General features: G+C 42.3%; 1 protein-coding gene across 10 annotated transcripts in view; it reads right to left on the reverse strand.

Annotated features, from left to right (window-relative positions):
* LOC142456714 (zinc finger protein 614-like) overlaps positions 1-24,365 on the reverse strand; it is a 95,060-nt gene that overhangs the window by 11,935 nt on the left and 58,760 nt on the right. For 6 of the 10 annotated variants that reach the window (XM_075557925.1, XM_075557927.1, XM_075557930.1 and 3 more), the window contains one exon: positions 4,350-4,390. In XM_075557925.1, the coding sequence (XP_075414040.1) occupies positions 4,350-4,390 (41 nt within the window). Of the gene's footprint in view, positions 1-4,349; positions 4,391-5,537; positions 5,618-14,085; positions 14,320-19,829; positions 20,055-23,400; positions 23,494-24,365 lie in introns of all 10 variants that reach the window. The other 4 variants (XM_075557934.1, XM_075557933.1, XM_075557931.1 and 1 more) reach the window with 4 other exon arrangements.

Raw genomic sequence — 24,365 nt, forward strand, 5'->3', positions numbered from 1 at the left:
CAGGGAGCCAGCCTTACAGTAGGTAAGGGCAAGATGAATACAAATCATCACACTTTCAATCATCAGAGGAGGTCAGCCTTACCCAAGGTAAGGGCAAGACAAATACTCAGCATAACAAAGTGTCTTTACTTTCAAAGGTAGAGAAAGGAATTGAGGAAGGAGATTTAGAGACCAGATTAGCTTTCCCTGTTCCAGTAACTGAAAGACCACCAATGCAGACAACCCATAGAGAAAAGGAAGTCTGATATGGGGCCTTCCCCTTTAAGCTGTTAAAGGACATCAACAGGCAGGTGCAATCTAATGCCTGGATTCCCCTTTGGTGACTAGCACAATTAAATCTCTCGCTGACACTGAATGCCTCATCCGTGCAGTCTGGAACGACTTAAATATGGTTTGCCTCTCTCCTTCAGACTTCTTGCAGCACCGAATCTGGTGAACTGAAGGAGCTCAGACACAAGCTCACAGGAACACAGAACAGGGGATCTTCATGCGGATAGATCAGTTAATGGGGAATTGTAATTTCATAACAGTGGAAATGCAATTGTAGATTACCAAACAAGCCTTCTCACAAATACAGGATGTTTGTCTACGGCATTGGGAAAAAGACAACGCCTTCAGAGGAGAAAGAACCCAGGAGCAGGGCCATTCTCTAGTGTAGTGAAGAGTCATATATAGTTTTTGTGTCCCAATTCCAGGGCTCTACGGAAAACTGTCAAATGCACAGGCAGCAGAAGATGTGAGTCACAAACTATTTTAGGAAAATTCTAACGAGGACTGCAGAAATGAAATAGCCCTGACAGGAATGAGGGCAAGCTCTTAGACTATCTCAGGATATGCCAGGGAGTGGGATCTGAAGTGCACAAGGTGGACTGCCTACCGTCTGCTTTGACCAACTGCACCGAAGCTCAAGGAAAATGTTTTAGCTATGGGAAAATGGGTCATTTTCAGAGAGTTCCCACAGCATAGGCCAATCAGCCCAGCCAAGAGGCGTGATCAGTAGCTTGCACCAGAACACAAGCAAGGACCACCAAGATCCGGTTTGAAATAACCAGGACCTGTACTCCCCACAGCCACCCCACCTGCAGGAAGGGAAAGCATCAGGCACTTAAGTTTCAGGAATAAGGGAGTTCTATGAGCAAACGCTACCCAGCAGGGAAACGGAGTGGAGCAAGCTCCAAACCCGCCCAGCAAAGCTTAGGAGATACAGCTCAAACCTAACCCAACACACAGATCCTTAAACACAATTATAGGTATCACCAGTCTGGCAGCAAGGGGCGGCCCCTAACCAAACTTGCAAAAGCCCAGTCCTTGTTCTCTTTGCTGTCAGTCTTAACTATCCAAATAAAGGCTCAAGGGCTCTCAAGGCAGTCTGTTGATAACAAAAAGCAGGAGTCTCTGCTGGAAAGGGCAGTACAGCTTTTATCAGGGAGATTTAACCTAAGTACTCAAGGCATCCAAATTGATATTGAAGTTATCAATCAAAGTTATGAAGAAAAGCTAAAAGCTTTAATTGAATGAGAAATTATTAAAATTGGTACTTGGGAATCACTGCCTAAAAGAACTAAACGGCATTTATTAGGACGCTCCACCCGCAATTCTCAAGGTGTTCAAATTGCTGCTGGAGTCATTGATCAAGACTATGAAGTAGAAATCAGGGCAGTAGTTAAATCTGAAGCACCATGATTTACAAAGTAGAAAGATCGCTTAAGCCAATTATTTTTGCTTCCTTTTATTCTTAGAATTAAAACATATCTCTCAGGAAAGCACACCTGAAAAATTGGACCCTTTTATGAATCAAGGGGTCGTTTGGAATGCTGTTATGGGCAAGCAACAGTTCCCCAACATGGAATTAGAGAGTGAAGGGAAAAGGTTTTTATATTCTGGATATGGGGTCACACACATAAATCACCCACAAGGACCTAAGGCCAGTCCACACAATTCCCCTATGTCCAGCATGTAGGGAATAAGAGGAGTTAGTAAAGAAACAATATCACAAAATGGGAAAATCCTACAGTTTAAAAAGCCTGAAGGGCAGTATGACTTAATTTTTTTGTACCTCATAAGTGTGCTCAGAAGTTTAATTTTTATTTTTTAATCATTTTACTGATGGCTCATACAGTTTTTATCACAATCTATGCATACATCCATTGTGTTGAGCACTTTCCAAATATAGTACGGCTTAATTACAACTGAAGTCACACCTGTAACCTCATGGGGAGCAGATCTGTTGTATAAATTAGTTCAAAACCAGCTGAACAAATTTATTGAGAACTTTTACAGTCTTTCAAATTATCCTAAATGTATTAAGAAAACTCAGAAGTTCCATCTGATGTCAGTCTTTTGAAAGCTTCCTCTACAGATAAGCTCTCTTGATTCTCTGAGACCAAGGAGCTAAAATTCATACATAATGAATTCTACCTAACTAGTTTGACATTTTAAAAATCAAACTAATTGCCTGGGTTAACTTACAGGGCTTTAAAACCTCCATTATTAAAACAGAAGGGGGAGAAGAAGAGAAACATTTGGTCTTTTTAACGAAACATTTTTTCTCCCTACTAAAAGTTTCTAACAAAATTAGGGCACATAAACACATTTTCACGTCTGCGGAAGGAACTGATCCTCAGAAGACCTGGTAGGATGACAATCACGTTTGGGTTCTGGGTCGCTCATCTCCTGTAGGAAGGGCTGTTCACTTTTGGTTTTGCACAAGAAAGCATATGGTTTCCTCTTAGGAGGGTGCAACCTCGTATGGAGAAAAATGAACACTATGCAAAAGATGAAGAAATCACCCAGTCTTAAGAATGATTCTGCTTATGAAAAAAAAAAAGAAAAGAATGATTCTGTTTCCAGGTTGCTAACATACCAAAGGGCGGGGTTATCTGTTTGTGTTTTCACAGGCAAAGGGGATAAGTGGATTTATCTTCAGCCAGGTTGGCCCAGAAGAGAAAGGATGGCTGAGGGTGTTACCTGAGAGTTGAGAAAACGGCCTATAGACCCCTGTCCTGTTGCTGAAGTTATCCAAAACATCAAGAAGACCTCAGAGATTCCTGAGACTGGCAATTGCTGCCTGCTGAGACTGATAATCACCTCTACCATTGCTGATGCTAAGAGACACTCCAGGCGTCTATTATAACTGAACATTTATGCAAAAGGGACTGGACTTTTACAACAGATTGTTCATTTGCTAAAAGATCAAGATTATGGACTTTCAACATTAATTGCTGGTTAATATGGATACCAGAACATTGAAATTTTTCTGTAACCTTTTCTTTGTACAATGTAACCTTACATAATTGGGCTTTAATTAGAAAGCATTTGCAGGGTTAAAGAGAGACTTTACTTTAGATATGATTCACCTAAAATGGGCAATTTTCAATACATCTAAGATGGGCTAAAGTTATCCCCTAGTTCTAAGGAAATTAAATAATTGGTAGATGTTTTAGGGGGGCTTGACCTACCTGCCTGGGTCCCAAACATTTTGCATAGTTTAAGTCCTAGTTTAATGCTTATTGTAATTTTATCCTTGCAATCACATGCTGCTTCTCTAGAAAACTAAAGCATATGAAAGAAAATCATGTAGATTCTTCTATCTGCATGACTTTATACATAAGACACAATTTTATATGTAAACCCAAAGGGGAATTATGGGAAACAGAACGGGAAGAGAGTGTATGGGATGGATTCTTTATTCTCATATCTTAAGAGGTCTGGCAGGCTGGGTTTCTAGGGTTAAGGGAGGCCTTCATTCTTGTGAGTTGGAGATCCCAATCACATTCTCATAATCCATATTGTTCCACACTATACTTTCCCATAGTAGGGCTGCGTAAAGTTAACTCTTACAACACATGGCTGATTGCTAGCTAGCCGGCACCTTTAACTATAGGAGCAGACCTGTGCCATTGCCCTCGAGGTTCTGAAGACACTCACTCTCCCCTACCTGTACCAAACACCGGTATTAGGTTACTCCTCCAATGTACTTTAGGATCAGTGCACAGCCCACTGTTTTATGTATGTGGTTAACTGTAACTGGGGGAGGGGGGAGGGAGGAGCTTGCATTCCCTGAGAATATAAGCTGTTATTGGAAATATTATCTCTTTCTCTGTGTGGACCTGGGACCTGAATTCATGGCAGTGGAGTTGAGCCCCTGCATGCTTTATCTTGTCTGATGTCTCCTTAATTCACACCTCAATCACAAAACCACTCCCTTGGGCCCCTTCAGTTGTTCCCCAAACCTTTCATAAGGTTAACTTATGGAAGAACCTTAGATACTGGGGCATAATATTCCTAAATTTTTTTTATCTGACCTCCTTCTGTATAATGTAAATAACCCAGGTCTCTTTAGTACTCACCATTTTGTCGTTCCAGCTTCTTGAGGTCAAATCAAAGCACTCTATAAATAAAAGAAGCAGAGTCACTAGGAAGTTTGGAGTCAGGTGAATGAATTTGGTCCACACACAAATAATAAGTTGAAATCCCTTATGATGAATAAATGGGCAAGACAATAGTCCCAGGTTTCTAGCTCCCGAGACTTGACTATGTTTTGTGTAGCTAATCTGTGATCTGAAGTAGAAAGGATAGAGTGTTGAGTAAGTCATGTCAGGTTCTTGACCTGAACTTCTTGCCATAACTAGTAACCATGCTGCCCCCTGGCTCAAGGCCATGCTCCATTGGGTGGCAGCCCAGTGTTCACCACTACTCCACCAGGGCTAAAGAGTTCACTGAACTTAATGGGAGGAATAAGATTGACATAGAATGATTTCAACAGTCAACTTAAACAACATGAAGTATCTTCAAAAACGAATTAAGCCATGCAAAAACAAACAATTGATAAAACACTTTAAGAGAAACAGAAAATACAATAGCCATCCTGACAAAAACCCAAAGTTGACCCTTGGAAAAACCAGTATAAGTACCAAAAAATTAACAAACCCAGGGACAAGGGAACAATATGGGATCCAAATTGGTGTTGAGGGGGGAGTGGCAGGCCTGGTAGGGAATGATCAAGGGTAAGGTAACGTAACGAAGAGGTATAGCTGTAACCCAGGTGGGGACGGAGCATGATGGTGGGGCAGGAGGAAAGTCAAGGGAAAAGAGGAAAGAGATAGGAGGCAAAGGGCATTCATAGAGGTCTAGACAAAGACATGTACATGGAAATATATATATGAGGATGGGGAAATAGATCTGTGTGCCTATATTTATAAGTTTAGTATTAAAGTGGCAGAAGGACCTTGGGCCTCTACTCAAGCACTCCCTCAATGCATGAATACTTTCTTCTATTAAATTGGTATTCTGTGATGCTCACCCTCCCGACACAACCGCTGAAGCCAAAATGGGTGAACAAGCAAATGTGGTGAAGAAAGCTGATGGTGCCCGGCTATCAAAAGAGACAGTGTCTGGGGTCTTAAAGGCTTGAAGGTGAACAAGCGGCCATCTAGCTCAGAAGCAACATAGCCCACATGGAAGAAGCACACCAGGCTGTGCGATCACAAGGTGTCGAAGGGATCAGGTATAAGGCATCATAAAAAAAAAAATCTTACCATAGTGAATGAAAGGGGAAGTGCAGAGTGGAGACCCAAAACCAATTTGTCGGCCACTGGAGATCCCCTCACAGAGGGGTCTAGAGGAGGAGATGTCAGTCAGGGTGTGATGTAGCACAGATGAACAATACAGCTTTCCTCCAGTTCCTAAATTCCCGCCCCCCCCCCATTACCATGATCCGAATTCTATCTTGGAAGTCTGGAGAGAGCAGAGGTTATACACTGGTGCAGATAGGAGCTGTGGATGATACCTTTAGGACCAGGGATGTGAGGGGTGATACTGGGAGGGAAGAGGGTGAGTGGCTTGGAAAGAGGGGACAGATTACAAGGATCTACATGTGACTTCCTCCCTGGGTGATGGGCAACAGAAAAGGGGGTGAAGGGAGATGCCGGATAGGGCAAGATATGACAAAATAATAATTTATAAATTATCAAGGGCTCATGAGGGAGGCGGAAGCAGGGAAGGAGGGGAAAAAAGAGGACTTGATGCAAAGGGCTTAAAGTGGAGAGAAAATGCTTTGAAAATGATTAGGGCAAAGAATGTACAGATTTGCTTTATACAATTGATATATATATATATATATATATATATATATATATATATATATATATATATATATATAGAAAAGAGTTGTATGAGTCCCTAATAAATTGTTTTTAAAAAGTACCAAAAAATTTAGCTATGAAAGATGTTTATGTAACTGTGTGTTAGAAATAAACCTGAAAGGGGCGAAAGCTCTCAAACATTATGATACCATTGGGGATGATTGAATCTCAAGTACATAGTATTTAGAAATAATGACTAGGAAATTAGAACCTAGTTTCAGATCTCACATTTTACCCCTACTATACCAGCAAAAGGGAAAGAAAAAAATTGGGGCCAAACAAAAGAAGTAAGAAGTTGTGAAATCTATGTTATTTTCTAATTTGAGTCTAATTCCTATGTTATACAAGCTTTAGAGTCCTTTTAGGAATACACACATTCACAATTCTCTTTATTAAAGTTTAAGCATAGCTTAAGGAGGCCTATGTGGGATGAACGTCAATGATACACAGCTTCATATCTAACACAGAACCCGGCAGTTCAAACTCAACCTACATCACATAATTGAAAATTACACCAACCTCATTTTACTCAGACCAGCAAGTAAATCTTATAACAGAATGAATACCCTGTAGAAGACAGTAGCACTGCACCAAAGCCTTATCTTCAAGGCTGTGACCTTATGGAATCTGACTGTGCCATCATCTCTAGGCATATCTTTGTCCTGCAATTCCTTAATTCCAGCAAACAGCTGGTGGACTTGAACCAATGGCTATTATTTTGCATCTAAGATCTTACTCATTGCATTTCCTGATTCTATATGTACGAGAAGAAACAGAAAATTGAAACAGGAAACAAGCATGTCCATGTCACAAACAGTCTGCATCACTGGACGCATTTTCCCTCAGTAGGTGAACGTTAGAGAAAGTCAAATTAAAATCTAACTATGACTTGCATTCAGAGACAAGGGATATTTCTCTGAACTCAAACTAAAAGCTTTTCTTAGAGAAAACACACACACACACTAACTTGGTTTCCAATACGAAATGATATTGTTGTAACATTTGATGATTTGAAGGGAAAAAAACTTAAGGAACTGGAATTGACATCTACTAGACTATAATGTCAGTCCTTGGAGGACAGCAGGCTTGGTAAATACCAAGTTCAGGAAAAATAGAGGAAGACATTCACTGAGATGGAATGACATGGTAACTGCAGCAATCAGCTCCCAAATAACTACTGTGAGAATGACCATGAATTGGACAGTATTTTTTTTTTCCATTTTGACATAGGCCAACTATGAGTCAGACTATGAGGGTGAGTATGAGTCAGAAACGATTCCAGGGCCGTTAACAACAGCCTAAAACATCAGGTCAAAGGCATTTTAGGATCCATAAATATAATTTAATTCATGAATCATACATCTCAATGAAATATTCTCAACATAGGAATGCAAATCTCCCAGTATAATTCTTATGGGGCTAGGCCCACCCTGATTCTGCCAGGAAATTCCTGTTACAATCTTCCATTTATTACCAAATCACCTCCAACCACTTACTAATTGATGTGCTCTTATGCTGCACCTAGCCACCTTCTCAGAAACATCAGGAATAACAAGCTAAGAATTTAGCAAAAGCCAAACGAAACAAAATAAATACAAACCCAAAATTATTCAGAAGAATGAACTAAATAGGTAAAAGGGCTACAAAGCCCAAAGACATAAAAACATCACAGTGTGATTTTCTCTGTGAATTAATGTATAATTTATAGTAATTCTGTGAACTTGAAGTCCTTAAAAGATACAAGTAGTTAATATGGTCAGCAACTAACAGGAGAGTTGTCTTCATTGAGGCCTGGTGACCTCCTTTAGAAAAATCAAACTTTGAAAACGCCGTGCGGCTCAGTTCTTCTCTGACAAAAAATCTCCCTGTGTTAAAACCAACGAATACCAAGTGCTCTGTTAAAACGCTTCAACCCTGGAGACACCGGATGGGGCAAGATATGACAAAATAATAATCTAAAATTATCAAGGTTTCGTGAGGGAGGGGGGAGTAGGGAGAGTGGGAAAAAAATAGAGGACCTGATGCAAAGGGCTTAAGTGGAGAGCAAATGCTTTGAGAAAGATTGGGGCAGGGAATGTATGGATGTGCTTTATACAATTGGTGTATGTATATGTATGGATTGTGATAAGAGTTGTATGAGCCCCTAATAAAATGTTTTTAAAAACCAAAAACGCTTCAACCGTATACTATGAAAGCAATTGTGACTCACAAGGCAAAGTTACGGTGAAGGAAATCTATTTCTGTGCACCAAGCAATATCTTGATTCTGCAGAGTGTTTCCTGCTAACCACCAATGAAGCCCCACACCTTTAGGCTTCACCTTTCCTAATCTGACCATATTCTAACCCCATCCACAGCCATGTAGTAGTATACATTGTTTCAAAGAACCTATGTTTTCCAGTGAGACCAGTCTTGAAATAGAACATCTTGCTATGTTAGGCAGAAGACCCAAAGAAGGTGCATCCACACAGTGGCTGCAACAATGGGGCTCAAGCATAACCATTGTGAAGATGGAGCAAGAACTTATAGCATATCTGTGTGTCCTAAAGGAGGGTTAATATTACCCAGAACTAACTTGAGAGCCTCTAATAATACCAAAACAGGGGATCATCTCCCCCACACACAAAAAATCATATTCCTTTTTGGAAGAGACCAGAAATATCACAGGAAAGGTATGAGAAAAGGTCCGTTAAATGCCATGAGTGAGGACCTGCCCATGTCAGGCAGAAAGATCAAGCCCAGAAAAATTAATTACTGGGGGAAGGAGGAGAAAAAAGAGGGGGTGATAACAAGGCATCAAGTAGATAGATAATGTTTTGAAAATGACGATGGCAACACATGTTTGATTTATGGATTGTTATAATATCTGTAAGATATACAGATATAGACTGGGGTCTTAAAGACTTGAAGATAAACAAGCGGCCATCTAGCTCAGGGGCAACAAAGTCCACATGGAAGAACACACCAACCTGTATGATCGCGTCGTCCCGAAGGGATCAGTTATCAGGCATCAAAGAACAAAAATTCCTATCATTGGCTGCACACCTCCATGATACAATTGCCGAAGACAAACGGATGCATAAGCAAATGTAGCGAAGAAATCTGATGGTGCCCGTCTATCGAAAGAGACAGTGTCTGGGATCTTAAAGGCTTGAAGGTGAACAAGCGGCCATCTAGCTCAGAAGCAACAAAGCCCACATGGAAGAAGCACACCAGGCTGTGCGATCACGAGGTGTCAAAGGGACCAGGTATAAGGCATTATGCCAAAAAAAAGAATATATGTATGTATATGTGTGTGTGTGTGTGTGTGTGTATATTCACCATAGTGAATTAAGGGGGAAGTGCAGTGTGGATACCCGAGGCCCAAATGTCGACCACTAGAGATCCCCTCATAGTGGGGTTTAGAAGAAGAGATGGGTCAGTCAGGGTGCGATATAGTACTGATGAAGAACACAGCTTTCCCTCAGATCCTGGATGCTTCCTCCCTCCAACTACCATGATCCGAATTCTACCTTGCAGCACTGGATAGGGCAGAGGTTGTACACTGGTGCATATAGGAGCTAGAGGCAAAGGGAACCCAGGGTGGATGATACCTTCAGGACCAGGGGTGTGAGGGGCGATGCTGGGAGAGTGGAGGGTGAATGGGTTGGAAAGGGGGAACTGATTACAAGGATCCACATGTAACCTCCTCCCAGGGAGATGGACGACAGAGAACTGGGGGGAAGGGAGACTCCAGATAGGGCAAGATATGACAAAATAACAATCCGTGGATTATCAGGGGCTCATGAGGGAGGGGGGAGCAGGGAGGGAGGGGGAAAAAAAAGAGGACCTGATGCAGAGTGCTTAAATGGAGAGCAAATGCTTTGAGAGTGATTAGGGTAAAGAATGTACAGATGTGCTTTATACAATTGATGTATGTATATGTATGGATTGTGATAAGAGTTGTATGAGCCCCTAATAAAATGTTTAAAAAAGATATACAGATATATGATATCTGCAAGAGTCTCCATTAAGTGATTTTTTTTTAAAGAAAAAGAACAGACTGGTAACAGCAGTTGGCAGGTTCCAGGTCCTTGAATCAAACGTCAGTGGATTCACTGCTCCAGAACTGGCACCCAGGAAAGGCAACCCGACTGCAGGACCTGAAGTGATTAGAATCCAGATATGAAAACCTAGCTGGAGAAAGCCTGCATTCACTCACTTTCAGTTATGTTATGGGGCAAATACATCAGGTTTGCCATGAGGTGTGTTATGTAACCGTGACATCATTTTTTTAAATTTTATTTTAACAATTTATTGGGGCTCATACAATTCTTTTCACAGTTCATGCACATACATACATCAATTGTACAAAGCACATCTGTAAAGTCTTTGCCCTAATCATTATTTTCTCTTTTCTTCTTTTACATTTTATTAGGGACTCATACAACTCTTACCACAATCCATACATATACATACATCAATTGTATAAAGCACATCCATACATTCCCTGCCCCAATCATTCTCAAGGCATTTGCTCTCCACTTAAGCCCCTTGCATCAGGTCCTCTTTTTCCCCCCCCTCCCTCCCCATTCCCCCCTCCCTCATATGCCCTTGGTAATTTATACATCGTTATTTTGTCATATCTTGCCCTATACGGAGTCTCCCCTCCCCCCTTCTCTGCTGTCCCTCTCCCAGGGAAGAGGTCACATGTGGATCCTTGTAATCAGTTCCCCCTTTCCAACCCACTCACCCTCCACTCTCCCAGCATCGTCCCTCACACCCTTGGTCCTGAAGGTATCATCCACCCTGGAATCCCTGTACCTCCAACCCTCATATGCACCAGTGTACAGCCTCTGTCCTATCCAGCCCTGCAAGGTAGAATTCGGATCATGGTAGTTGGGGGGAGGAAGCATCCAGGATCTGGGGGAAAGCTGTGTTCTTCATCGATACTACCTCGCACCCTAATTAACCCATCTCCTCTCCTAAACGCCTCTATGAGGGGCTCTCCATTGGCCGACACTTGGGCCTTGGGTCTCCACTCTGCACTTCCCCCTTCATTTAATATGATATATATATATATATGTATATATATATATATATATATACACACACACACATACATATACACATATACACACATACATAAACACACTTATATCTTTTTTTTTGCTAGATGCCTTATACCTGGTCCCTTGGGCACCTCGTGATCGCACTGGCCGGTGTGCTTCTTCCATGTGGGCTTATTTGCTTCTGAGCTAGATGGCCGCTTGTTCCCCTTCAAGCCTTTAAGACCCCAGACAATATCTCTTTTGATAGCCGGGCACCATCAGCTTTCTTCACCACATTTGCTTATGCACCCATTTGTCCTCAGCGATCCAATCATGGTGGTGTGCAGTCAATGATATGATTTTTTGTTCTTTGATACCTGGTAACTGATCCCTTTGGGACCACTCGATCACACAGGCTGGTATGTTCTTCCATGTGGACTTTGTTGCTTCTGAGCTAGATGGCCGCTTGTTTATCTTCAAGCCTTTAAGACCCCAGTCACTATCTCTTTTGATAGCCGGGCACCATCAGCTTTCTTCACCACATTTACTAGTTCACCCACTTTGGCTCCAGCCGTTGTGTCGTGAGAGTGAGCATCATAGAGTTCCAATTTAATAAAAGAAGGTATTCATGCATTGAGGGAGTGTTTGAGTAGAGGCCCAAGGTCCTTCCGCCACCTTAATACTTGACCTATAGACACATAGATCTATTTCCCCATGCTCCTATATATATTTGCATGTACATGTCTTGTCTAGACCTCCATGAATGCACTTTGACTCCTAGCTCTTTCCTCCATCTCCCTTGACTTTCCTCCTGCCCTACTACCATGCTTCATCGCCACCTGGGCTAGAGTATACCTCTTCTCTAAGCAACCTTACCCTTGATCATTTCCCACCATGCCTGCCACTTCCCCTTCTCTACCCTTTGGGGTCCCATGTTTTTCCCTTGTCCCTGGGTTTGTTAACACCACTTCCTTACCCCCCCTACCCCCCCACCCCAAGTCCCCCCAGAACTGTCGGTCCCGTTGTTTTTCCTACAGATAGTTCATCCAGCTTGTCCTATTCAGACAGACCTGTGGAGTCACTAATATGCACGAAAACTAGACAGAGGAAAACAAAGCAACAGTATACAACCAGACAACAAAACAACAAAAACAAACCACTGACAAAGAACAGAACGAAACAGTTCACAAGAGAAAAGCTTGTAGTTAGTTCAGGGATCGTTTGCTGGCCCGACATCATTTTTTAATGCAAGTTTCACTGGACCTTGGAAAAACAACTCTCGTTCTACATCTAATCCTATAAATGCGGAAGATAAAAGAAGAATCAAAGCCTTTGAATTGCGGTGCTAGCCGAGAATTTGAAAGTGCCATAAACTGCCAATAGAACAACCAAGTTCCTGAAAGAAGGAAGACCTGAATGCCCTTAGAGACCAGCAGAGGTAACATGGACATGTTGTCAGAAGAGAAGAGACTCTGGAGAACACAGCATATGTGGTAGAGTGAAGGGCCTGGGATAAAGTGAAACGCCCACAAGGACAGATTGCACACACAAGATGGATGGACACAGTGGCTACAACAATTGAATCCAACAAAACAACAATTGTGAGACTGGCACAGGACTGAGTAGAATTAAGTCTTGTTGTATCTGGTGTTACTATGCTTCAGAACCCACTCAATAGCAATGAGTAACAACACAAAGATGCATCAAGGGCCAAGCACAAAACTGTAAAAGTAAGGGTCCATAAGTAGAATTTATGAATTATGCATCTAAAAGAAAGTGTCTCACCAGAGGAATTCAAATCTTCCCAAACTATTCTTAATGGTTAGACCTATCCAGATTCCAATCTGAAAATCCTATCACAGTCTCTTATTTAGGTCTATGTTATCTCCACCCGACTTCTAATTGATCCACTCTTAAGCCCCACCTAGTAATCATCTCAGAAATATCAGTAGCAGCAAATTACCTGCAATGCCTTTCCCCTTAAAACCTTAGAGAACTTTACTAGAAAATGAAACAAACCAAATATTAATGCAAACTCAAAAATCTTAAAAGGAAGAATTTAATTAGAAAAAAATTCTTTAAAACTTTCAACATAAAAATATCACCGTGGGTCATTTTTCTTCTTGAGTAAAGTGAAATTAATGGGAACTTCTTTGAACTTGGAACTCCTAATCAAACACAGATAAAATGCTTAGTAGCTAAGTTAGAAGATAGTTGGTTTCTCCTCAGAGACAATTTAAGAGTCAAGCCTATTGACTTATTTTTGAAAAAACAACCTTTCAAACTACTAGGAGGCATGGTTATTCTCTAAAAAACACGGGCTACCATAAATTAAAAGCAGAATATCAAAAGTTTAAATACTCTTGAAACTGAGAATATAAAGACAACTGTCTCTCACAAGCAAAATATATCCTGTGAGATTGTCTCTAGAACAACCAGGGGCAGCGAGATGAAGGGCCAGGACTCCACCATGACGTTCACGGTCTCTCTGTATCTCTGGGCAACAGCTGCCATGAACAACAGTGGGAAAATTTCTATGGTCAGCCATTCCAGTGAGGCCATGGTTGAAGCCTCATGTTGCAACAAACTCAATGGAAAATTCCAAAATACTGGGTGGGTCGCTGAGCTCATTCTAATGGATCTACTCCAAAAGGAATCGTGGACTCTGAATGGTAAGTTGTATGCTCAGACCTCAGGAGAGCCCAGCCCTCCACAATCTTGGCCCCAGAACCCATACTCACAGGAAGGTCTGGAGTCAATGCTGTCTCATAGAGACCCTATAGTAAAGGGGAGAACTTCCGCTGTGGAGTTTCCAAGACTGTACCCTGTACTAGAGTAGAAAGCCCAGTTTTTCTCGCATCCTGCTACCCCATATCAGAAACACTTAGGAAATATTCCAGTCACGCCACTCACCTTTTCAATTTACAGATGTAGAGGCTGGCAAGGCTCAGATATCAGTCTGGACCCTTCTCTTGACTCAAGTAGGTCAAATGCCCCCTGAATCCAAGATGGGAAGGTCAGATGGTAGGCTGCTTCCTCACGGGCTGTGCAGATGGATAAATCCAAGCTATATATGAAATGTGGCAAGATGCTCTCTCACGTATGGAGATCCACACGTCTGGAAAGTCGTGTAGACCTGGCCATAAGCTGCAAATAGAATTCACTTGAATTTATACTGGGGAAAACCACACCCAACAGGGTAACACCTCCCACTTCTCAGCTGCTGACAGCAAATCTCTTCATGGAAGTGATGGCATTATAGCAAACCCTGTCACCTAGGCTAATTCGTAATTCCTAAACTTCTGAGAATCCTGGCCTGGCCAAGTCGACACAGAATCACAGCCATTACACATTACCCACTGTGCCACCAGCCCAAGTAATTTCAATAACAGTAAAACATGAAAGGGAAGGAGCATGAGCCATACACTTCCAGAAATAGCTTCATCAACCTGGATCCCATATACACCGGAAGATTTTGACATTTTGAATATTTATGGTATCTATCTGGCTCTGGCCCTTAGCAGAAATTCACTGCAATTGTGTCTATTTTTACTCAGAGCAGCTTTATGAGGAGAAAAAAAGAGCCCCTTTGGCTTTCAAAAACCCTCAAGCTCACTCCTAGGCATTCAATTCTCAGACATGACAACCCTATTGGAGGAACGGCTCCTGTGGGATCCTGACACTGAAACTCTTCACAGGAGGAGAGAGCACTGTCTTTCGCCACTGGAACAGCTAGCTGTTTGGAACTGCAGACCAGGGGACACAGCCCCTCTCTCAACCAGTATGCCACCAGGGCTCCGTTCGTCTTGTGATATTTGTGAGAGGTTTATTGTGCCAACCTGGTCAAAACACACAGGTGGGATTAATCGAAGGGCAGTTTAATTTAAGGGTGGAGAGATAGATGGCGTGGCAAACCTCGTCTGTCCTATCTCTTGTTCTTTGTTGGTCGGACCATTGTGTCGCTGCTTTAGCTAGTTCTCTGCTTCGGCTAGCAAGGCTCACTTCCTGAGAGAGATCCCTGAGAAGCCCCGTGGACCTACCCTGATGCAGCCCTAAGTCCTGGAGAAGCCGCGTGGAGACCCCTGCCAACACTGAGATGCTTACACCACTGATTCTGCTTTCCTCCTGCATTCAGTCATTGTGTGTGTTTTGTGAGATTGAGGAGGACTTTGTACATCAGTCAGACATGTGGGCTAATGTTGGATTTAAGGGCTTGGACAGCACTGATTGGGATACTTTCTTAATGAACACTTACCCTTTATATAAAACTCTCTTAGACATATATGAGTTTCTGTGGATTTGTTTTTCTGGGCTCCCCAGACCAACACAGTGAGCTAAGATCCTGTTCTAAATATATTATGGTAACTATTTGGTTCCTGTGGTTTTATGTTAATGTCTCCCCCTTCCCCGCCCCCCATGATGGGGAATGCACAAACAAAAGAGTACATGCAAGAAATCATCTATCATCTCAAACACACATACGTTGACGCTGACTCGGATGTGAGGATAGGAACACATAACCTGATTTCATTTGGAGAAGCCCTCAGGAAGAACAACACAACAAAGAGGGGTGGGGGAGATTGTGGGGTGCATTGGTCTTACAAGGGGGAAAAACAAACCCGCACTTCCCTTGCCAGCCCTCTCACGTGGATTCCAGGGTTATTATATTTCATGAATGTAAGTTTTGTCTGGAGCTCTGCTAAAGTGAGAAGTGATGAACTGATCTTCTGACTGCAGCATTCTTTTATTTTTAAATAATTTTATTGGGGCTCATATAACTCTTATCACAATCCATACATACATCAATTGAGTAAAGCACCCTTATACATTCGTTGTTCTCACCATTCTCAAAATTCGCCTTCCGCTTGGGTTCCTGGAATCAGTTCATTTTCTTTTTCCCTCCCCATTCCCCCCTCTCTCATGAACCCTTAATAATTTATAAATTATTATTTTATCTGATCTTACGCTGCCCGGTGTCTCCCTTCACCCACTTTCCTGTTGCCCATCCCCCAGAGAGGAGGTTATATGTAGATTCCTGAGATAGGTTCCCCCTTTCTGCCTACCCCTTCCCTCACGGTATCGCCACTCTCACCGTTGGTCCTGAGGGGTTCATCTGTCCTAGATTCCCTGTGTTTTCAGATCCCAACTGTACTGGTGTGCATCCTCTGGTCTAACCAGGTTTGCAAGGTAGAATTGGGATCATGAGAGTTGGAGGGAGGAAGCGTTTAAGAACTAGAGGAAGGTTGTGAGTTTCATTATTGCTACATTGAACCCAGAGTGACTCATCTCCTCCCCACTACCGCTCTGCAAGGGATGACCAGTTGTTTACAGATGGGCATTGGGTCCCCATCATGCATTTCGCTCATTCATGATATCCCCACCCCCACCGCCTTTGTTGCTTGACACCTGGTCCCCTCGGCCCTTTATGATCACACATGTTGGTGTGCTGCTTCCACGTGGGCTTTGTTGCTTCTGGGCTAGATGGCTGCTTGTTTACTTTCAAGCCTTTAAGTCGCCAGACACTATATCTCTCAATAGCCGGGCACCATCACCCTTCTTCACACTTGCTTATGCACACATTCGTCTTCAGCATGGGGAAGGTGAACACAGAATGATGATTTTTGTTCTTTGGTGTCTGCTACCTGATCCCTTCAACACCTCGTGTTCACTTAGGCTTGTGTGCTTCTTCTCTGTGGGCTTCGTTGCTTCCGAGCTAGATGGCCGCTTGTTTGCCTTCAAGCCAATAAGACCCCAGATGCTGTATTTTTTTGATAGCTGGCACCATCAGCTTTCCTCACCACGTTTGCTTATTCACATGGCTATCTTCAGCAATCATGTCGGGAAGGTGAGTATCATGGAATGACCGTTTAGCTGAATAAGGTGCTATTGTATTGAGGGGGTGCATGTGAGGAGGGAGGCCCAATGTCCACCTGCTACCCTACTGCTGATCCTATAAATATATGCACATAGTTCTATTTCCCCCATAATCATAAATATATTTACATATGTACATGTCTGTATTTAGGCTTCTATGTATGTCCTTTGCCTCCTACTCCTTTCCTCTATTTCCTTATGCTTTCCTCCTGTTCCACTGGCATGTTCAGCCTTCATTCTGGTTTCAGTAATTCCTCTGTTGCCTTGCCCTTGGTCACTCCCTTCCAGTTCTCCCAGTCCCTCCCTCCACTGGTTTTGAACCACTTATTTTTCCCTTGTCCCTGGGTTGGCTAACACCTCCTCCCTTCCCTGACCTGGCATGGATGTCATCAGCCAATTCCATGAAGGGCCTGGCGTGAGTAACAGTTGCTGGTACTTACTCCATATCCTACCTATACACTGTGAATACCTGATTGAAAGTCACCAGAGATAAAGCCAAGAACATTTTGCATCTTCAAATGGACAGCCTCAACATTGATAACATAACCTTCTAGTTCTATAATGGGGATACGGAAAAGAGATGGAGGTGACCTGGTCAAGTGTGCAGCTACATCACAGTGTGATCCTTAAATTGCCCTGCCAACCACCAGCAATAGATGTTATGAGATGAGTGTGTGCTAGAATGACCAGGTTCACGTAATGCCATCCAAGTCTATGTGGAAACTGAATGACTCCAATGATCTTCAACTGAAAAATATTGTATCAATTGCTTGAAATCCTGAATTTTAGTGAACCTCATGAATTTTTGTGAGTTTTTTTTTTGGGTGTGCACAAAGCTTTTGCTTATTCTCCCCAGCAAATACTGGCTCAGAAAAACTCAGGTGACCACCACCTTGTTCATGGATTTCCACATTGGTAAAATAAACATTAATTGCCAGATACACTGACAGTTTAATAATTCAGTAAATGAGCAGTGTCAACTTCAAGACCGGAGAAAATACTTGTCATGATCGATATAGATGAGAAAGACATCTTAATGGGAATTCAACATTAAAAATGCATGTGTAAGGATTCTACTACTGAGTTCATGGTCAATAATATGCAAATAATTCCAAAATCAGACAATTTGTGAGTTGGGTAATAAATTCAAGGTTGAGATCCCTGTAGTTATCAAGGGGTCACACCTAAACACAAATAGAGAGGCAGACTTGGGTTGTAAATGCTCAAATTTCAGGTGAGCCAGAGTCCCCTGGGTAAAGAATAGTTAAAACTGACTATGCTCCTTCCTAAAATTTTAGGACCGGAATGGATCTCATTTAATGCAGAGTGCCTTTGTCTCAACCCGGTGTAGTTTGGTTTAGGATCTGAAATACTGTTTTTGGGTCTTATTCTTAGTTTTCCCTGTCTATTAAACAACTCTTTCCCCCCTCCCTTCTCTGATGGATGTCTACACGTGAAGTCACGACACCTGACTGGTTTGCACTTTTCTGAACATTCTCTGCCCAACAAAGGGGTCTCTCTTCAGAATCTTTCATTTCTTAGAGAGTACAGAGTTAAAACCTTGTCTTGGCTAGGGACCAACTTTTCTAGTTGGCAACTTCTTTCCTAAAACACGATGGCACGTGAATCACTTTATTTGCATTAAGGTTTTCTTTAGCCATCAGGACTGGGATGCAGTGATGGTGTTGCTTGTTACAGCGGTGGGGATTGTGAGGATCTTGGCTAAGGCGGGGAAAGACCTGGTTGATTACCATTAGTAGGAGACCAATGCCTACTGGAGACATCCTACCACAGGCTCAGGGCATCTGAGCATTAATAAAATACAGAGACAGAAGTGAAGGACAGCCTCTGGCCCCAGCTTACTGCTGCCTAACCTTAGTTATATGGTCTGAAGGGCACCCACCACCACGTGATCCATTTCCTCAAGTATTCATGAGTTTCTGTTGGACATTGCCACAATTCACAGAGCCCAGAAACATGAGGAAATCTACTCAAGGGAGGAGTGGGTGGAAAAGGGCACTGTATGGCATCATGGAGGAGTTAGATATCTGAGGCATCATCAATCCCCATCTCCTTGGGACGGGTCTGGTATTAATTCTTCTAAAAGATATGAAAATTACTAAGGACTTTGAGGAGGTAACTAAGTGGCATCAGTGTATAAAAAAGAAGTGTGTTTTGGAGAGTGTGAGGTAATGGAGACACTGTGGGGTGGACCTGATGGTTTCAAGGAACTCTATACTGCCCAGTCTCTGCCGCACAGGATATACGGGAGCCTCAGGCAGGGCAGGAGCAATGAAGGGCTGGAGGGAGAGAATTCTGGGCTCAGAAATGCTGGGCTGTCCTTTGACCATTCACAGACACCTCCTAGGAAAAGTGTTTTCTCATTGCAGACTAACACACAGAAGGGTTCAAAAGAAGAATTCCGCTACAATGGCTCAGAAGAAACAAAGGAGCCTCTATTTATAAGAACACGCTCCCTCTTATGCAAATCATTCTTCAGGCACTAGGTTAAAATACAAGCCATGGGCACTAAAGGCTATCAGTTCTCTTCTGACAGGGCTGTGGGTCCCTTGGGAAAGCACAGCCGTGGTCTAAAGATGCTATTGCTATGCATTCTCCTGTGCCCCGTGACAGTTCCCCAAGGTGAAGATCTCAGATTATCAATGCGGAACCTGGGTATATTGACGGAGATCAATTACCTTCATTTGCATGTGTCCTGTTCCAGGACAGCTTCAGGAGTCAGGCCCAGGATTAGTGCAACCCTCCCAGAAGCTGTCTCTCACCTGCACTGTCTCTGGTTTCTCCATTACAAGCAGTGGTTACTGCTGGCACTGGATCCGCCAGTCCACAGGGAAGAGGCTGCAGTGAATGGGAAGCATGTGGTACGATGGTGATACATATTATAACTCGTCCTTCCAAAGCCGACACTCCCTCACCAGAGACACATCGAAGAATCAGTTCTCCCTGCAGCTGAGCTCCGTGACTGCTTAGGACACAGCCATGTATTACTGTGCAAGGGAAACACACAGAGAGGGGAAGTCAGTGTGCTGAACCCAGACACAAACCTCCCTGCAGGGGAGACAATGGGCAGCAGGGGGCATGCAGGACCCACAGAGCACAGACAGCCAAGCCCAGACAGGCATAGATGGACGACAGGATGTCCAGTTGGAATTAAGGCTTCCTCTGTTAGCTCTCAGCATCCCCAGGGACAATTTTGCCTTTTCATTTATTTTTTTTTTCAGTCTAAATTTTCTCCTTCTCAATACAGGCTTGAAAGGAGCAACTAACATTTTCTGTTTGAAGTAGAAATATAAAAATCACCAAGACCCTTTACTATCTTCTTTATTACATATTTTTATTTTTTGACAAACAGAACACCATAGACATTCTCATCCTACTTGCCACTGGAAAACTGTTTATATTGCAAGAAAAAACAGGCATGTACATACTCATGGGTGCAATTCATGGTTTTAAATAACGTGAGTTCAAATGGTGCATTGGTCTAACAGTGCAGGGCAGGTCCTCTTAGCTGCCTCTCTGCATCGCTCCTTGACTCTGTGAGGAGTGAGTGATCGATGAGCTCTGTCTCAGAAAATAATTGTTTTGACTTCTGGTGCCCATAATGATGCAGCCCATTGTCTCCATTTATGCAGAAATAAGTGTTCTGGGCACAGGGAGACCCCTGGCATGTGAGACAAGGGCAAATGGAATGGCCTGAAAGACTGGAGGACTTTGTTCTGAGATCACTCATTGAAGGGAACACTCATTGGAAGGACAAGTTTGATTCCTATAAAATGGCAAGTGTGTTACCAGAGCGGACATTTCAAATGAGTGTCTCAGAATGCTGGTTTGAAGTGGAGATGACGACACTTCTCACTTAGTTTGAGTATGTCGTCAGGGAGACAAGTCCCTAGGGAAGAATGCCCCATTGTACTGGAGCACCCTCCATCAGGTGAGAGTAGTCAGTGGCTGCTAAAAGGGTCTCACACACGGGAGGAGTGTGAGGATGGAGCAGGACCTGGGCATTATTGTTATTGTTCGGTTTTATACAGAGTCGCTATGAGTAAGCACTGACTCAACAGCACCTACCAACATCTCTAATGGAGTGAGGGGTAGAAAACTGAAAGTAATTTTGTAAGTAAATGTAATTGCCTAAATCACCATTATAATATATTACAGCATATTATTTTTATTTTATTTAGAAGTATTAAAATGATTTAAAATTCAATACATGTGCCATTTCTAATTATTATAAAACCTGTAGGGATACCAGAAAACCAAGGCCAAGTGTAAGAAATAAATAATAACGATTATAATGACCTAAGGAGCCATGGTGACACAGTAGGTTTCGGTCGGGCTGCTAACTGCGGGCTCAGCAGGTAGTAGAGCACCACAGCCTCTCAACCCACAGGGCCCGCTGTGCTCTACCCTGCAGGACGGTGAAGACAGAGAATGGACTCAAGAGAAGGGAGTTGGGGGTTTAGTATAAACAATGGTAAATAGTCAATGATTCCATTATTGAGTCCAATAAAAATTCCCATGTAACAAGGAAGAGCAAATGAACTTGTATCAGAGGAAATACACATAAAACACTTATGATTCTGATGAGATACTGCATTCACAAATGAAAAACTAAGTGAACAGTGGACACAAAGTTCGTACTATACTCAGGTCACTGAATCCAAAGGTTATCAGCATATTGTTTTACTAGATATTAGGGTGGAAATATTTCCAAATGTTTCAACTTTTAAGTTTTAGTCACAATTCAATCCATTACCAATCAATTTGATAACAGAAATTTTCAGAAATCATCATAATATTAAAATTTAGTTGGGATCATTGTAGATTAAAAATAAACAATAAATAAAGCTAATGTATATTCTTTTTTTTTTTATTTTCAAGTCATTTTATTATTCCAACCGTACAAAACACTCCCCCCCCCCCCACATCTCTGTCATCCTACTTTCTTCCAGGAAGTAGTGGAGGGAGAGAGCAAAGACACCCTGCAGCCCCAGGGCCTCTGTTTTTTTTACAAATAAGGGGGGAGGGTAGACAACACAAAAGTATCAAAAGATAAAAGGGGCAAACAGAAACACAAAGTTGGGTGGCAGGAGGTCTGTTCTAATGTGCCCAGGTCTGTTCTCCCAGCCTCAGAGGTTGCTGGCCCCTTGGCAGACCACTGGGTTCCTAGCCTAGGAGGGAAGGCGACACGGGAGGGGGGCTCTGCCACCTCACCCTGGGCTTCGAGACCACACTCCTGCCTGCCCTTCCCCCAGCTAATGTATATTCTTGACCAGATTCTCAAGTACAACACCATGTTTGTGGCTTTCAGACAACTATAAAACAATGAGCAACATTAGATATGATCAGTCTTTGTTGCATTTCCTTCTCAGTTGACTGTTTTGTTGTGGGGTTTGTGTGTGTGTTGATTTCAAACAGTATGTGAGGGTATATCATTGTTTAATCTTACAATTCTCTAATGACAAGTAATGCTGAAGATCTTATCACATCATGTTTCCCTCCATATGTATGACTTTTCTGGTGCTATATCTTGTCTGTTTGCTTTTCAGCAATGCTGCTTATTGGTTATATGTGATGCTTAGATTTTTCTCCCAGTATGTTTTAATAAAGTCTGATTATATGGGTTATTGTATTCCTTTTTGGATGAGGTTTTAAAATCAAATCCTGTTTCCAATATTTTATGTTTTCCTAATTATAGATCCCCTTCTTGTTCCCAATTTAGGTCTGCACCTTCAGTGTTGCTGCCCCTCTCTCTGTGCCTGAGCTAACAGATCACAGGGAAAAACTAAGAAGAGCTTCCACTCCATGGAACACATGATCTAGAACAAATTTGGTAAGAGATTGACAGTATAACTGGGGGATTTACTGGGCGGGCATCTGGACGATCCTTGAACAAAAGCAGGGAATGACAGGGTTCAGATTCCACACTGCGGTCTCTCAGCATCAATGAGAATTCACCTATGGAAGTGGACAGAGGCATAGCATCATTCCTGACCAGACTGCCCCCAGCACACCTCTCAGACACCACACTTAGGCCTCTGCCCAGCAGGACAGTTTGCATCTCTGGGCTCCTGCTGCTTCACAGAAGTCTGGGAGCTACCACTACTAGTCTTCCAGCAGGCCACTTCCAAGTGTGTGTCTGATGGAACAGAGCGTTTTGGTGACTGAGGTTGGATTTCATCCACTCCTGACTTGAGAAATTCAATAAACACATCACACCTTAAAAATGAAAACTACACAGTTATCAATAACCAGAAAATGTGTAACAGAAAAATAATAAAGACTATATACAAATAAAATCATCACAATTCATGTGATATGATTAAAGTTTACCTCACTGATTTTAAGTGAGACGAGAACAGCTTCAGCTTTTAGCAATAATCCACACCAGCTTTTATTATATTAAGGAAATAAATGATAATATATCTGAGGAAAGAGAGAGAAAATAAAATTGTCACACTTCATGGCATATGATTAAAGCTTACCTTAGCTGATTTTTACATGAGACCTGAGCAGCTTTCAGCACGAATACAAGTCAAGTTTCCAAGTATTAAGGAAATAAATGAATCTATCTGAGGAACGAGCAAGAAAACCCACATTATCCTGATGGAACATCACTGTGGTCACAGAAGACAGAAAGGAAAAAGTAGAAATACTATTGTCCCTTTCTAAGATCACCAGATCCAAAGGAAATAAATAATAACATCATTCTAAACTTTAGGAAGAATGGAAGACACATGTTTAAAAGCAAGATACATTTGTGAGATCTACGGAGGAAATAAACCTGCGGTGATTTCCCTCTGTCCATAATAGAGGAGTGGGCTCCGCCTGGTTACTAATCAGATTTCACTGGAGAGATGACTATAGTAGATCAAAATGATAAACCTGACATGAATGGTTAAAACCTTCTCAGTTAACCCCTCACTGATGCATATTGGGCCTGATGTGGCTTTCAGCATTCTCTCTCTCCCTGCCTCTCTCTGTGTTTCATATTGGGTATTCTATACTCAGATGTATATTGTTTTTGGTGGTAACTCTACTGAATTTCCATTATATATATATTTTTTCTGATTTTGCAGTATATGAAACCCAGGACTGATGAACCTATAGAGACAGCAAGTAAAATAAGCATTCCTGAAGGATATAGTGGGGTCGGGGGATTGGGGGACAGACAGAGTAAAGGGGAGTTGATATCCAAGAATTCAGGAAGGAAGAAAATGTTTTGAAACGGATTGTGGTAGCAAATGCACATTCTTGTCTTGATGTGGTTGAACTATGGGATGATATGATATCTGCAT

This window comes from Tenrec ecaudatus, chromosome 9 (genome assembly GCF_050624435.1).
Source record: "Tenrec ecaudatus isolate mTenEca1 chromosome 9, mTenEca1.hap1, whole genome shotgun sequence".
NCBI classification, from domain to species: Eukaryota; Metazoa; Chordata; class Mammalia; order Afrosoricida; family Tenrecidae; genus Tenrec; species Tenrec ecaudatus.